The 14842-nt window shown below is 35.7% G+C and overlaps 1 protein-coding gene across 1 annotated transcript; it reads left to right on the top strand.

Annotated features, from left to right (window-relative positions):
* The first annotated feature begins 6738 nt into the window (after nt 1-6738).
* LOC126778209 (uncharacterized) lies at nt 6739-11400 on the top strand. Its single transcript, XM_050501685.1, has 6 exons — nt 6739-6871; nt 7266-7637; nt 7838-7935; nt 8257-8465; nt 8925-9144; nt 11197-11400. The coding sequence occupies exons 1-6, from the start codon at nt 6739-6741 to the stop codon at nt 11398-11400; spliced, it is 1236 nt and encodes a 411-aa protein (XP_050357642.1).
* The last annotated feature ends 3442 nt before the right edge of the window (nt 11401-14842 follow it).

Here is a 14842-nt window from a genome sequence, read left to right as displayed (position 1 = left end):
GTTGTTGTTGATGTTTGTTGTCACCGATTGCACTTCTTGGAGGACCCCTCCTTCTCCATATTGGTGGTACGTGTGGACCTAGTTCGTCAGAGTCGAGTCTACGTGTGCCTCTACAGATCCCACAATGGTGACTTGGAGACAAGCCGATTATTTGACCATCTTAGTCGGGTGGCAAATGCTGCGCAAGAGCAGTTTCCTAACGCGGAATTGGTGTTTTTGGGGATTTTAATGCTCACCATGAGTCATGGTTGAAATCCCTCAAAACTGACCATGCTGGAAGAACTGCTCATGCTTTTGCTCTCACACACGACTTGACCCAACTGGTTGATCAGCCAACCAGGATCCCAGACATTGATGGGCAAGCGACTTCTCTACTGGATCTTCTGCTGACTTCTCACCCGGTGGAATATCAGGTTGTGGTTCAAGCTCCACTTGGTTCTTCGGATCACGGCCTTATATCTATCAAAGTGCCACAGGCCAAGCTGCCGCCATCAGCGGTATGCAAATGTCGCGTTTGGCACTATAAGTCGGCAGATTGGGACGGTATGCGCGATTACTATGCGTCAGTCCTTGTCTGGAAGGAACGTTGCTTCAGTGGGAATGACCCGACAGCTAGTGCCGCTGCTGTTGCTGATGAGATCATGTTAGGAATGGAATACTACATTCCTAGCTCAGATCTCATCAATAGGGGTACGCGTAACCGTTGGTTCACTCGTGAATGTGCCAACGCTGTATCATCTAAGCAGGCGGCATATCGCGCGTGGATCAACGGCTGCATTAGCGGGGCATCTAACATTGACTCACTGAAAGCAAACTACAATGAAAATTCCAAGTCCTGTAGGAAGGCATACACGAGAGCGGATGCACAGCGCATTGTACAGATTGGTCATGACCTTATTTCGCATCCTAGGGGCTCCCGTAGCTTCTGGCGTCTGACCAAGTCTGTGCAAAACAATTTCTGCCAACCTTCGCTGCCACCGCTCAGAAATCCGGACGGATCGCTAGCTCACAGTCCGCAGGAGAAAGCCGACCTCCTGGCTAAACTCTTTGCCGACAACTCTGTGATCGATGATTGTAGTGCGCAGCCACCAACAATACCTTCATGTGGCCACACGATGCCTGACATCAAAAACAGGCAAAGTGATGTGCGTGCGGAGCTGCAATCACTTGATATACGGAAAGCTAGCGGTCCTGATGGAATACCAGCTATTGTGCTGTAGAAGTGCGCGACGGAGCTGTCTCCTGTGTTAACGCGCCTGTTCCAACTTTCTCTCTCTTCGGGATGTGTGCCGGAGGCTTGGAGAAGAGCTAATGTGCAAGCGGTTCCCAAAAAAGGGGATCGGTCTGACCCGGCAAATTATCGACCAATAGCTATCACCTCAGTACTTTGTAAGGTGATGGAACGGATTCTAAACAACCAACTGATCCATTACCTAGAAGATCACTGTCTGATTAATGATCGTCAGTACGGGTTTCGACCAAATCGGTGCACAGGTGATCTTCTAGCGTACGTAACACACCTCTGGGGTGAAGCTATCGACAAGCATGGAGAATCGTTGGCTGTCAGCCTCGATATCTCCAAGGCTTTCAACAGGGTCTGGCACAGAAGTCTTCTCTCCAAGCTACCGGCATATGGTCTGCCTGCTCAGCTATGCACCTGGATTGCCAGCTTCCTACACAAGCGTAGCCTTCGTGTTTTAGTAGATGGTTGCGCTTCACAATTCTATGTAGTGAATGCTGGGGTCCCCCAGGGATCTGTGCTATCTCCCACACTCTTTCTTTTGCATATCAATGATATGCTCTCCCTTGGGAACATACATTGCTATGCAGATGATAGTACAGTGCATGGTGGATACCACGGACGCGCAGTGGCTGGGCGGGCCGAAACTGAGGAGAGGCGGGAGAATCTAGTCATTGAACTCGATAGGACGTTAGAGCTCATTGCCAAATGGGGTTCTGATAATCTTGTTGAGTTTAATGCCAAGAAAACACAGGTATGCGCTCTCACAGCGAAAAAGTCACCATTTTACCCTCATCCCTCCCTCTGTGGCATACCGCTGATGATACAAAGCAAAATCGCCATGCTGGGGATGGACGTTCGCTGCGACCTTAGTCCAAGGGATTACATCGAGGCTATTATAATAACAGCTTCACGAAAACTCGGAGTTCTGAACGAGGTGCGGCGTTTTTTCACGCAGCAAAAACTGTGCCTGTTATACAAAACACAGGTACGGTCTTGCGTTGAATATTGCTCGCACCTTTGGGATGGCTCCGCTAAGTACCTAATGGAGGCCTTGGACCGGTTGCAGCGACGTGCAGTACGCATTATTGGCGACGTAAAGGTCACAAACACGCTTGAACCTTTACAATTGCGTCGCGAGATAGCAGCACTGAGCGCTTTCTATCGACTGTATCACGGCGAGTGCTCTGAGGAATTATTCTCTCTAATTCCTGCTTCCCCCTTCCTTCTTAAGTCCACGCGAGCTGGTTCTCGATGTCACCGCCTAACTGTGACATCAATTCCATCGCGCACAAAGAAATTTGGCAACTCCTTTCTTTGTCGCACTACCAAAAAATGGAATTCCTTACCAGCTCACGTGTTCCCCTCCTCTTACAACCCGGGGTCCTTCAAACGAGGCGTGAAGAGGCATCTTGCGGGCCGGCAAGGCGGTGACGGTTAGTACAGAACATTCTTCCCGACTGTACTGGCCGTCGTCGCGTTTGGACTCTACTACCACTTACCATCAGGTGGAGTAGAGTCATTTGCCATCCCGGACATATATAAAAAAAAAAGCGTGATTTGGATTTCAAATTGATAAATGTTTCTGTTAAGCTGTAATTCTATAAATAATAGTTAAATCGCTTCTTAATCTTAGTATCGTATATATTTATATGATATATACATACCTAGCCGATATGGCCTAGATGGCCTAGTGGTTAGAACACGTAAATCTTAACCGACGATCGTGGGTTCAAACCCGGGCAAGCACCACTGAATTTTCATGTGCTTAATTTGTGATTATAATTCATCTCGTGCTTGACGGTGAAGGAAAACATCGTGAGGAAACCTGCATGTGTCTAATTTCATTGAAATTATGTCACATGTGTATTCTACCAACCCGCATTGGAGCAGCGTGGTGGAATAAGCTCCTAACCTTCTCCTCAAAAGGGAGAGGAGGCCTTAGCCTAGCAGTGGGACATTAACAGGCTGTTACTAGACACATACATATGATATATATACAGCGACGATATATATTTATATTTCGTAGTATTTAATTTACTGTCATGTCGCTGTCGGATTAACAATAAATAATTAGTTAATCTTGCAAGCAAGTTTTCAATTAATCAATTTGGGTTTGCCTTAAAAACTATAAGTTACTTACAGCCCATTAGCACATCGGTCTTATTTTATCTCGATTTTTTTTATATTTATTATTATAATGAGCCAAATGAATAACATCTGAACCAAAAACAGAGCACAGCAATTAAAAAATATTTAAATTACGAAAGTTAAAACTGGTAGCCCTGTTCAGATCTAGCCTAAAACTAGAGTGGAATAAACTAGGGGACTCCCTTCATTATATTTCGGAAGGGTCCAAAACTACTGCATATATTTAACTACGCATTAGCTAGTTCTTGGCGGCGGTTCTGTCGAAAAAATAGCGTAATTAAACTTTCAAGTGTGTATTGTTTGAATTTCATTGCTTTATTAATGAATTATGTTTACATTCGTTTTTTTTTTAATTATACATTTTTAATAGTTTGTTTTTTTTTCGTGGGAAGTATATTTAAGATCTTTGCTTATGATTTTGAAGAACAAAAATAACAGTTATACTTACCCGTATCTATCTTCCACATCATACCTACGTGCCTTTTATAGGATAGATTACGAACTTGTGTTCCTTAATTATATACTTTTATTTATGTATAGGTTTTTTTTTATAGTATAGGTAGGCGGGCGAGCATATAGCACTTACCATCAAGTGGCCCACTTGATGGTAAGTGGTCACCAACGCCCATAGACATAGGCATTGTAAGAAATGTTACCCATCGCTTACATCGCCAATGCGCCTACCTTAGGAACTAAGATGTTATGTCCCTTGTGCCGGTAGTTACACTGGCTCACTCACCCTTAAACCGGAACACAACAATACATAATTTTATCTTTAACTTATAAATTTCTTGGATGTATCTGAATAAAAAAAATTAAATGTAAATGTTGAAGACTCAGGACAAACAGACATGTTCATGCATACAAATCTCTGTCCTGGGTGTGAATCGAACCCACAACCTTCGACGTGAAAGGCAAGTATCTACCAACCAAGCCAAGATACTTGCCAAGCGTAATAATATGCACGTCTATATCCAATTATGTTTATAGATACATATATACAGGTGTGTGGTGATTAATTGATAACCTGGCTTGTTCTTGTAGGACAGCTGTTCAGAAATAAACTGCGAAATATAACCAAGACTTACTACCAAATTTCACCTCACTTTCTGTCTGTGAATTCCGGCTAGTTTTTTTTTGCCGCTATTTTTGTCTCTTTTTTACCGAGCTAATGATTCAATACAAGAATAATAGATATTATAGTGCGCAAGTGTGTGCGCAAACACAGGTGCACTCTCTATTCCCTAACTCTCATAATCCGATGGGACGGCAATCCGACACGACCGGAAAGGCGCAAGACCAACGGCTTTACGTACTTTCCGAGGCACGGGAGTGAGTGAGGCACACTTCCAACTTCCAGAATCCGGACTGCTACTGAGAATTTTCTGACAGAAAGAGAAATAAATTTTATTGGCCCGACCTGGGAATTGAACCTGTCCTTGTTTGCCTCCGGGTCTGCGGCCTTATATCAAGCCACTAGACCAACGAGGCATATCTGTATATATAAGTATATAAGTGATAGTGGTAACCGGTTCAGGATCAACATTCCCAAATGTAACAGAATCTTGTAAAATAAAGATTCAAAAGTGCCGGTATATGCTACTTACTTGAATAAATATTTTGGTTGTATTTGTGTACATTTATATATGTATATAATATTTTACTTGGTGGTAGGGCTTCGTGCAAGCACGTTTGGGTAGGTATCACCTCACTTATGACATGTTCAACAAACAAACAGTAATACTCAGTATTGTTTTCCGGTTTCAAGGGTGAGTGAGCCGGTGAAACTACAGGCATAATGTATATAACATCTCTGTTCCTAAGGCTTTGAAAACGTAAGGGATGGTTAATATTTCTTAATGTCAATATATATGGGCAGTGGTGACCACTTACCATCTGTGGCGCGATTGTCAGTCTGCTATTACTATTGTAACTACACAATTAAGTTGTACGAATACTTTTATAAAACAATATTTAAAACTATTTATTAATATAAATTATTTGTAATACCTGATGATGAATTTGTTGATTACTTACCTAAAATAAAATAAATAAAATAATATTAAATAAAATAAGAAATATTAATAAATCTTAACCAACAATCCCAAAATTAAATTAAAACATTAAATTATAAGAATTACCCTCAATTCTATTATAGTTATAACTGAATTAAATCAAAAAGAAATGTAAGTAACGATGACCAGGCGTTGTGGGTTTTTTCAAATCCAGGTTCATTCTGAAGAGTTGAATCAATATGCAAGTGTAGCGTTACACTATTGAATATATTGAATAAAGATTTTTGACTTCGACATGGAGTCTCCTGAAGTCAATCTCTATGTAAATAAATAGGCAATTTAAATAAAACAATTATGTACCTTTTTCTAATCAGTTTTTCAATTATGTTTGTCTAATTAATATTTATTTTACGTCAGTCGTTTTTTAAGTTTAAAATTCCACATTCAAATTTAAATATTTTTTTTACAAGCAAACTGGCAAAGGTCTTCGCTATAAAGTACAATACACCGATAGCATGTTTCCATTAAACTAGTCTCCACCGTCTCCCCCAAAACTATTGCATTCATCGATCCATGACATTGAAATACATAAACTATGTCTGTTTTTAACTATATTTCGGTACCAAACCCTTCATAGGGCCCCATTTTTGGTTTTCCAATTAGTGTTCACTAATTGTCAAGTCAAATTAATGAAATCTCAGTTTTGTTTGATGTACTTGTTTATATTTGAATTTTTTTTTTACTTTTGTATAGTATTTTGAACTTTATGTGAACTGTAATAAGGACGAATATGTTACCGTTATGGTAAATATCAATTTATAATTCAAGATAGTGTAACGCCTTTGTGTAAAGTGGCATTAGCGAAACTATTAATGCAAGAATTAATTTGATTTTGTGGGGGTTTTTGTATATTATTTTAATTAAAACATTGCTATTTGGGAATTACGTAGAAAATTAATTTTTGCAACCTTCGTCACAAAAATATTATAAGGATGAATCTTTTACCATTAAAACCTTTTTGTGATAACATATAAAACCTTTTTTGATAAGCCATCAAACCGGTTTGACATTTAACAAGGGTCTGATGTGTCTCTTGTAAAATATTTAGAAGGCAATATTTTAGACTTCTATTTGTAGGTAAAACAAACAGCTTTAATAAAGAGTCGCTCGTTTTTTCGCTTTTATAATATTAGTATAAATATATATTACTTATGTATGTTATGGTTAAAACATTAATTTATTTAATATTATTGTATTACTTATGTTAATTTAGATATCCTCTTGTATTCTCCATTATATAAGAAAAATAACCAGTTATAGGGTCTATCTAAAATGTCATCTCGTAAAACAGAAGATAAACACAAGTTACTTCTGGATAAGCTACTCTCAGACTCGGGGTTAGAGTGCGTGAGATCAGCACCAGAAACATTGGTGTCGTCTTCAGAATCTGGAGAGGATGAAGAAGGTTATAATATACATTATTTATTTAAGAGATATTAATAATGGAAACACCTGGAAGAAGGTAAGAGGCCACAGAACATGCTGATCACTAAACTCGGAAATATCATACGTTAGATGCATTGCATGCATGCATCCCATGTGTTGTATGCATATAGATGAAAATATATAAAACTTGTCTTTTTTTAATATGTTTAGTTTAAGCAGTAGAGGCTTAAAATAAATAAGTACCGAAAGATTTCTTAATAGAACGAACAGGCAGGTCACACACACAAAGAGTACACAGTTAACCAACTGTGTAATTAAATAGTCCATTTTTTCTGGCAATTCTGGCAACATGAACAGTGCCAAATAATTAATCTTGTATCCGATGAAAATAGTAATCCAAGCATTTGTTACAGCTCCTTTAATAGAAGAGGAAGAAGAAGTAAAAGAAGAATTAATTGAAGAAGAAGCACCAGTATCGTGGGCTGAAGAAGTCCGAGAAGAGCAAGCAGCAATATTCCCAACACCATCGCTGAGGAAAATCCTACCCGAAAGGGTACGAGAAATAGAGGGATATAATAGAATTCATGTTCTACCAAATGAGTTCAAAACTGACATCGATCCAGCAGCTATACCTAGAATAGACATGACACCGCAGCAAAAATGTATCGATATTTTGGGAACGATTACAGGCTGTACGCAGTATAAAAATAGTTTAGCTGAATTTTGGTTTTTGGATACATTAGCCAACTTACTGAGACGAGCGCAGGAAGACGAAATGGACAGATGTTTGTAGAGTGATATAATACATTATATTTAGTTAATGATTTATACATAGTTACTCTAATTTAAGCGTTATGGCCTCATCTCCTCTTGGGGAAAAGCAAATCTTTCTTTCGTTCTCAATTTTATTTTTCTCAGGAAAAAAACTTTGGAGTTTATCCAGTACATATGCTTTGGTCTTATTAAATGTTTTTGCCGTTTGTAGCGTCACAAGTAGTATTAATACTTTGGTTTTGCGAGTGGATGAAAGAGATACAAAACTTCGACGCGGCTGATCGTCAACGAACATTGAGACGGTTTCGGGTAAATTGGTTTACATATTATTTATATTTAGTTAATTTTACATATCTAAATTTATTTTAAATTTTCTATCCTATTGCCGTTATTTTTTTATCCTAGTTATTTAGTGATTCAGGATATCATATATTATGCCCAATTTAATTACTTACAACTTTGTATGTTATTTGTTATAAAAGAGATAAGAATTTAAAAATTATAATAATTATTTAGCTCTGTAAATAATCAATGCAATAAATTCTTTATAAGTACATGTAAATGTAGAGCTTTTTATCATCTGGGTGGGTTCTACTGTTCCCTTTGTTCTACTGTTCTTTATAAATTCAGGAGAACATGCTGTCAGCAGCACGATTTGTAGCACAAGCAGAACGTCTCCCAACACCACAGGAGGCTGGGGTGTTCTATAAAGCAGACGCAAATGAGAAAACTACTGAACCAGCAGCGCCGGAGGCAACCCACTCGGTCACATTCCAGGGAGCTGCATACGAATGCTCTTTGAGAGATCTAACCAACATAATACATTATATATTTGACTTGTAAGTACAAATAATTAACAATCAAAGTTTATTATAATAATAATAATATCCTGGGACATTTTTCACATACGGCCGTCTGATCCCAAATTAAGCTGGTGCAGAGCTTGTACTATGGAAACCAGACAACTGATATACTACATATACTATTTTTCTTTTGTAAATACATACTTATAAAGATAATTACACCCAGACTCAGGACAAACAGACATGTTCATGCACACAAATATCTGTCCTGGTTAGGAATCGAACCCACAACCTTCGGCGTGAAAGGCAAGCATCCATCAACCACGCCAACTGGTTCAATTAATTACAGCTAATTAAGCTCAATTATCAGCCCTTTGTGAGGGTAGAACACTGTTTCATATGGTTACAAATTACAATGGAACTTAAATATCTGGGATATTACACTATCAGTCTTCCTACCCATAATAACAATGAAAAATATATCACGTGGTACAGATTCAGTACGGATTACCAATACGATCTCGTCCGTTCCGTCTTCACGTTCACACCAGAATATAATATACTTGATGCACCGTTTCAAATGCAAAATCCTAAGAAACTGTTCGCACCACTAAAGCCCAGGGCGAAGAAAGAAAAGTCTCCGAAGAAGGAGAAGCCGCCGCCGAAAGGAAAGAAGAAGGATATTGACACGGAGGAATATTTGGCTCTTATGGAGGTGAGTGAGCACGACTTTGTTGTAAACAACTTCTCGCTTGTTTTGCGTTTCCACGAGTAGGTTTAGCTTGTTAGGTAGAAGTTAAGCTTGTTCCTTAAAGATGCTTCTGATACAGGCTGGTGGATACGCACGTGGCAGATTTTCATCTAAAACATGCGGCTTTCCTCACGATGTCACACGCAGTAGATACTTTCAGAAAGGTACCCAGCTCCCATGCGATGCCACTGCGATGGCCGTCCTCGGCACGTATCCGTGGCCTCTCCCGACTCTGCCTAGTACGAGATGAATATTAAAACCAACAGAAACATGTTAAGCACTTGAAAATTAATTCGTGCCTGCCTGGATTTGGCTATATTGATATACTAGCGGGCCACCCCGGTTCGTCCGGTTTGAACAATTATTATCTATCGTAATAGATATTTTATAGGATAAATTTTGATACCTTGGGTTACATTATTGCAATTGTCGTAGGGATCTCTAATTATTTAAAAAAAAATACAGCATATTCTCGCTGATAATGAAGTTGTCTATAAATGAAAGATTTTTTTAAATAGTTTTTAGAAGTTAGTTTGTCCATTACAAGCAATCATATAAAAAATCAAATTTTATCTTTTTATAATATTAGTAAAGATGTATATGTAGTTATCTAAGTCTTATATTATAACGAAATATCGTTTCTGAACATTTCTGGACAATCTTCTACTACTACGTATTCACGATCCGATGTCTCATTGATATTCATTCAATTTGTTTTACGTGATGTGGGTACAGACAACCGAATAATCCACTTCAGTTAAACATCGGTTTTTTGTTTTAATTCTTAACCGGAATAGCATATGTTCACCCCTACCTAGTCATTATATATTTATATACCTATTTAGTCTATTCCGAGCAAAGGAGTTTTTTTATATAATATAGGTAGGCGAACGAGTATACCACCTGATGGTAAGTGGTTACCAACGCCCGTAGACATTGGCAATGTAAGAAATGTTAACCATCGCTTATACCGCCAATGCGCGACCAACCTTGAGAACTAAGATGCTATGTCCCTTGTACCTTTAATTACACTGGCTCACTCACAGAGATACAGTACAGAGAAGAGAGAGTACAGATAAACAACCCTTAGATTTACATATTGTTTGATTTGCTAGTAGCTCGGCTATATAATGAGCTACAAGCAGTTCTTGAATAATATATCATTATTTATAATATAACGCAAGATAAATAGCCTTAACTATTTATTTATTTTACTATCAATGTTCCGATAACAACTTCGCCAACATTCGTAACGCCATTTTATCACGCATCCATAATAAAAATCATAAATAATTTTAAGAACCAAAGATATCACGTCAATTCAACGTCATTTTTATTTAGTTGTCTGTCTACTATGATTTAAATATTTTATATAAGCCATTACTTACATGAATCATGCAGACGCCGAATATTGGACCCAAGATATAACTTTCCTTGTGCGTTGTAAATTTGCTGATTCGTTCGAATAAAACAGCGATAACAATACAAAGTATTGCTGTGTGACGGTAAATAAACTAATGAGTGGTAGCTACCCAAACGTGCTTGCACTTATTCCTCTACCCCTAAAAATACGCGAATTAAATTCGCTCTGCTATGTTAATATTGGATTATATTTAAATAAATGATCATCATAACAGCACCGGCAACAAATCTCAAGAGAGATTAGCCAACCACGCAGGACATATGTGCACAAGTGTGTGCTCAAACACGGGTGCACTCTCTATTCCCTAACTCTCGTAATGACGGACGACAATCCTACACGACCGGAAAGAGTTCAGGCGCAGGACCAACGGCTTTACGTGCTTTCCGAGGCACGGGAGTGTACACACTTCCAGACTCCGGGCTGCTACTGAGAATTTTCGACAGACAAACCCACTAACTTTTTATTGGACCGGGATCTGAACCCAGGAACTCGAGGTCTGCGGCCTTATATCTAGCCACTAGACAGCCGTATAAATAATATAATATTGTCATAATAGTTGTTAATATTTTTTTATGATTATTTTTCTTACTAAGCTTAAAGCTAAAGACGAACGCGAACTCGAAGAATTGGAAGACAAAGACCGTGAAGACTGGAATCGCCGCTCTCACATCCTACCACTAGCCTTCGCGGCGGACGAGGAATTCTTCGACAAATACTGGCCACCGCCACCGCCGGAGCCACAACCGGAACCAGAACCAGAGGTGAAAGGAAAAGGGAAGGGAAAGGGGAAAAAATGAACCAATAATATTAAACGACAGAGTAAATTTCGTACTGGGCGTTCAGTAGGTACATATTAACTGATAGGCTAAAATATTTTTTTTAATTTGTCGTACATTTAATTACGTATATAAACATAAATAATAATTTGATTGTTCGTATTTGAAATTCGAATCGCTTCGAAATTCGAACAAGTACGTTATTTAAAACAGTATTGGCTGTTTAATTAATTACATAAACATTATATAGGAATTAAAATAAAATAAAAACATGATTATAAATTGTTTTATTGACTATCTTTTCAACGACACCATATACAATGTATAAGAATAACATCTTCGTTTATACCAGATAATGGAATTGTGCCGAACGTGTACAAATCAGAATCAACAGCGTTACACTTTTTCTTCTGACGCTACAAACTTATACTATCGGATAATTAAAACCTACTTCTAATAATCATAAAGATATTGGAATATTCATTTATCACATTAAATAAAATTTAATTTAAAACACTTTGTACGCGAGTATACAATTAAAAAAAAATGATATAATATGATTGAAAAGTATTCAAAAAGAAATACGGTCAGCAAAATAATATTTTTTTTTGTGTTAATTTTACAATAATGAACATTAAGTAATAAAAACAAAACGAATGAAACGAAAAAACATACAAAGGTTTTTTATCCAATGATAAAGCGAGACAAAACTATGATATCGCGTTTGGTTTAAAATTGAATTCTGATTAATAATCTTAAATATTATGACGAGATATTGAACCTAAATTAAATTACATTAATACTTATAAATTACTATTATGCCATGAGATTAATAATGGCGACTATCCTCACGCTTATAAGAGATTTATTTACAATATATTAAAACTATGAAATACATTTTGGGCAACTTATATTGAAAATAATATATATAATTGATAATTTATATTTCCAAAAGACCCGAGATTTTCAAGAGGTTTGGACACGTGAATCTTAACTGATAACTACGTGTTCAAACCCAGGCACGCACCGCTGAATCATCGTGCAGCGCGATGAAAACCGCCAAACCTCAAAAAAGAGAGGAAGCTTTTGCCCAGGTTTAGGGGGAAATTAGATTTTTTTTTTTAATTCTCATCGACATAAAGAATTGAATGGACATATATATATATATATATATATATATATATATATATATATATATATATATATATATATATATAAGGAAGACAGGTAGCTTTAAAATAGCTTTATCCCTAAATAAAGAAAGGTAATTTTTTTAATAATTACTTAAATCATTCTTTGAACAAATCAATAATGTTATTATGTTATATATAATTCAGAATTAATATAACCACAAACATTATAATCAACCAAAAAATTCAGTTCTATGCTGTCGTTACTAATATACTTTTTATAAATAAAATTGAATAATCATTCGAAACAAAAACAAAAACTTCTTCATAGTTGTATATCGTATTGTTATAATATTTATATTGCCTTACATCCAATCGCAGACAACTTCATTTTCAGATATTTCATTATAAAATTATATGCAAACGGATGAGGCCCGATAAATTGTAAAAAAAAAGAGAATGTAGCAATTATTCTTATATTATAAAATATAATTCGAATTCCTAATTTGAATAATAAAAGCAGAAATGGTTTATCTTATTATGTAAAAAATACTTAAATCTATATACAAATAATTTGGTTGCGATCGAGTAACCAGTAATTACATTATATATAATATAAACACAAACATACGAACACTTTTATGTAATTTAATTACATATTGCGGCGTTAATATACATAATAATATCAAATAAAACTATACTAATTAATACTAAATATTTAATATTGAATACAATACCTGGATGGCCTTACTTATGAGCGTTGTTTAGCGGCTGTTTTGTTAAACACTGATTTATCTCTTTCTGTCATCATTGATTTGAAATACAAAAGAAGAAGACAGCATTGTGTAACCAATCACTCCGCTAAACAGCATTTATAGGTAAGACTAAATGTTTTAATATTTTAAATGTTGAAAATAAATGCATCGAAAATGCACCTTGTTTTATTGGAATACGATTCAAATTCATCGAATTTCGTTTGAAAATTATATATCATCACAATATTGCACTTGTTCTTTTTTATAAAATAAATATTGATATTTTAAATTAAATAATTCGCATTCCAATATTTTTTTTTTTAATTTAAAAATAGAATCATAACATTATTTTACAATAAAATGTTCGAATCTGTTGCAAATTTGCACACAATTTTATATTTATTTTATGTTTTAATTATGATAAAAAATTATTTGGTTAGCGTTTTGAGCATTTTTCTAAAGCTAGGTTTCCATACGGACTACAGCACTATAGATAGTGCTAGGGCTGCACTCACGTTATATAAAGTGAGAAACGCTTGAGTTTTAGCAGTAAGAAAGAAGAACGATTCAAGAGAGTTACTTCTTAAGAAATAAGACAACTGCTTCTTCTGATATCATTTGAAATAATATTTCAAATAATTTTCAAGGACCTCGATGGTTCCACGATGGTTTCCATTCATATTTAACACATCATATATATAGTTATACAATAAATACTATATAAGACTAATAAATCTAAGATAGGTTTTTTTAATATAATTTTATCACTGGCAAGTTGTTAAAGGAATGTTACAAAATACTTTATGAAAGATCTAAAGGACTGCATCCAGATAAATTAATATTAAAAAAAAAAAAATACTGTTACTTTTTTTTTATCGAACAAATCTCTTTTATTTGTTGTTGAGAAACTTATATTTGTATAATTCTTGAACTATAAATTCTATAACGCTAAACGTAACTTTTGAATGTATTTCTGAGATCAGAACAAACATTACATCACACTTACGACATTTTTCGTGAATAATATTTTAATACTAAATGGCAGTGGTCTTGGTAATGGTTATGAACATAAAGGATCAAATATAATCAGTTCAGCTATTTATTGTTTTGTATCGACAATCGAGGATAACTAAATGGGCGAGAACGAGACATTAAATATAATAATGGAATGGTTGGTAAACTTAAAAACCTCAACTATCAGATATAACATTTTACAAAAAAAAAAACATCGAATTTTAATTCTTATCTTGAACGCAAAAAGGCGGGAAATTTTCTGTCACGTGTACTTCAATTTTTTTTTTTATATAGAAAAGTTAACATTTTAAAAGTTATATGGCAGTGGTCATCGAGTATTATATAATATGATAAATTATTTATATATTTATACTGATTTTTTTATGTATTTCTATTAATTTCGTAGATTAATTCCTTCTTCGATTGTGTTTTTAATGTTTGGGATAAGATGGTAAAATTTCAGGGTTGAATTTAGCCAAGTTACTTTTCGCCTACGTATAATGGAATTGGCTACGAGGCTGATCAGAGGCGAACCATTACTTATACAAATAGTAAATATATAAA

The sequence above is a fragment of the Nymphalis io genome, chromosome 25 (assembly GCF_905147045.1).
Source record: "Nymphalis io chromosome 25, ilAglIoxx1.1, whole genome shotgun sequence".
Classification (NCBI taxonomy): Eukaryota; Metazoa; Arthropoda; class Insecta; order Lepidoptera; family Nymphalidae; genus Nymphalis; species Nymphalis io.
The sequence above is the reverse complement of the archived record's forward strand: the minus strand, read 5'-3'. Positions and strand labels throughout refer to the sequence as shown.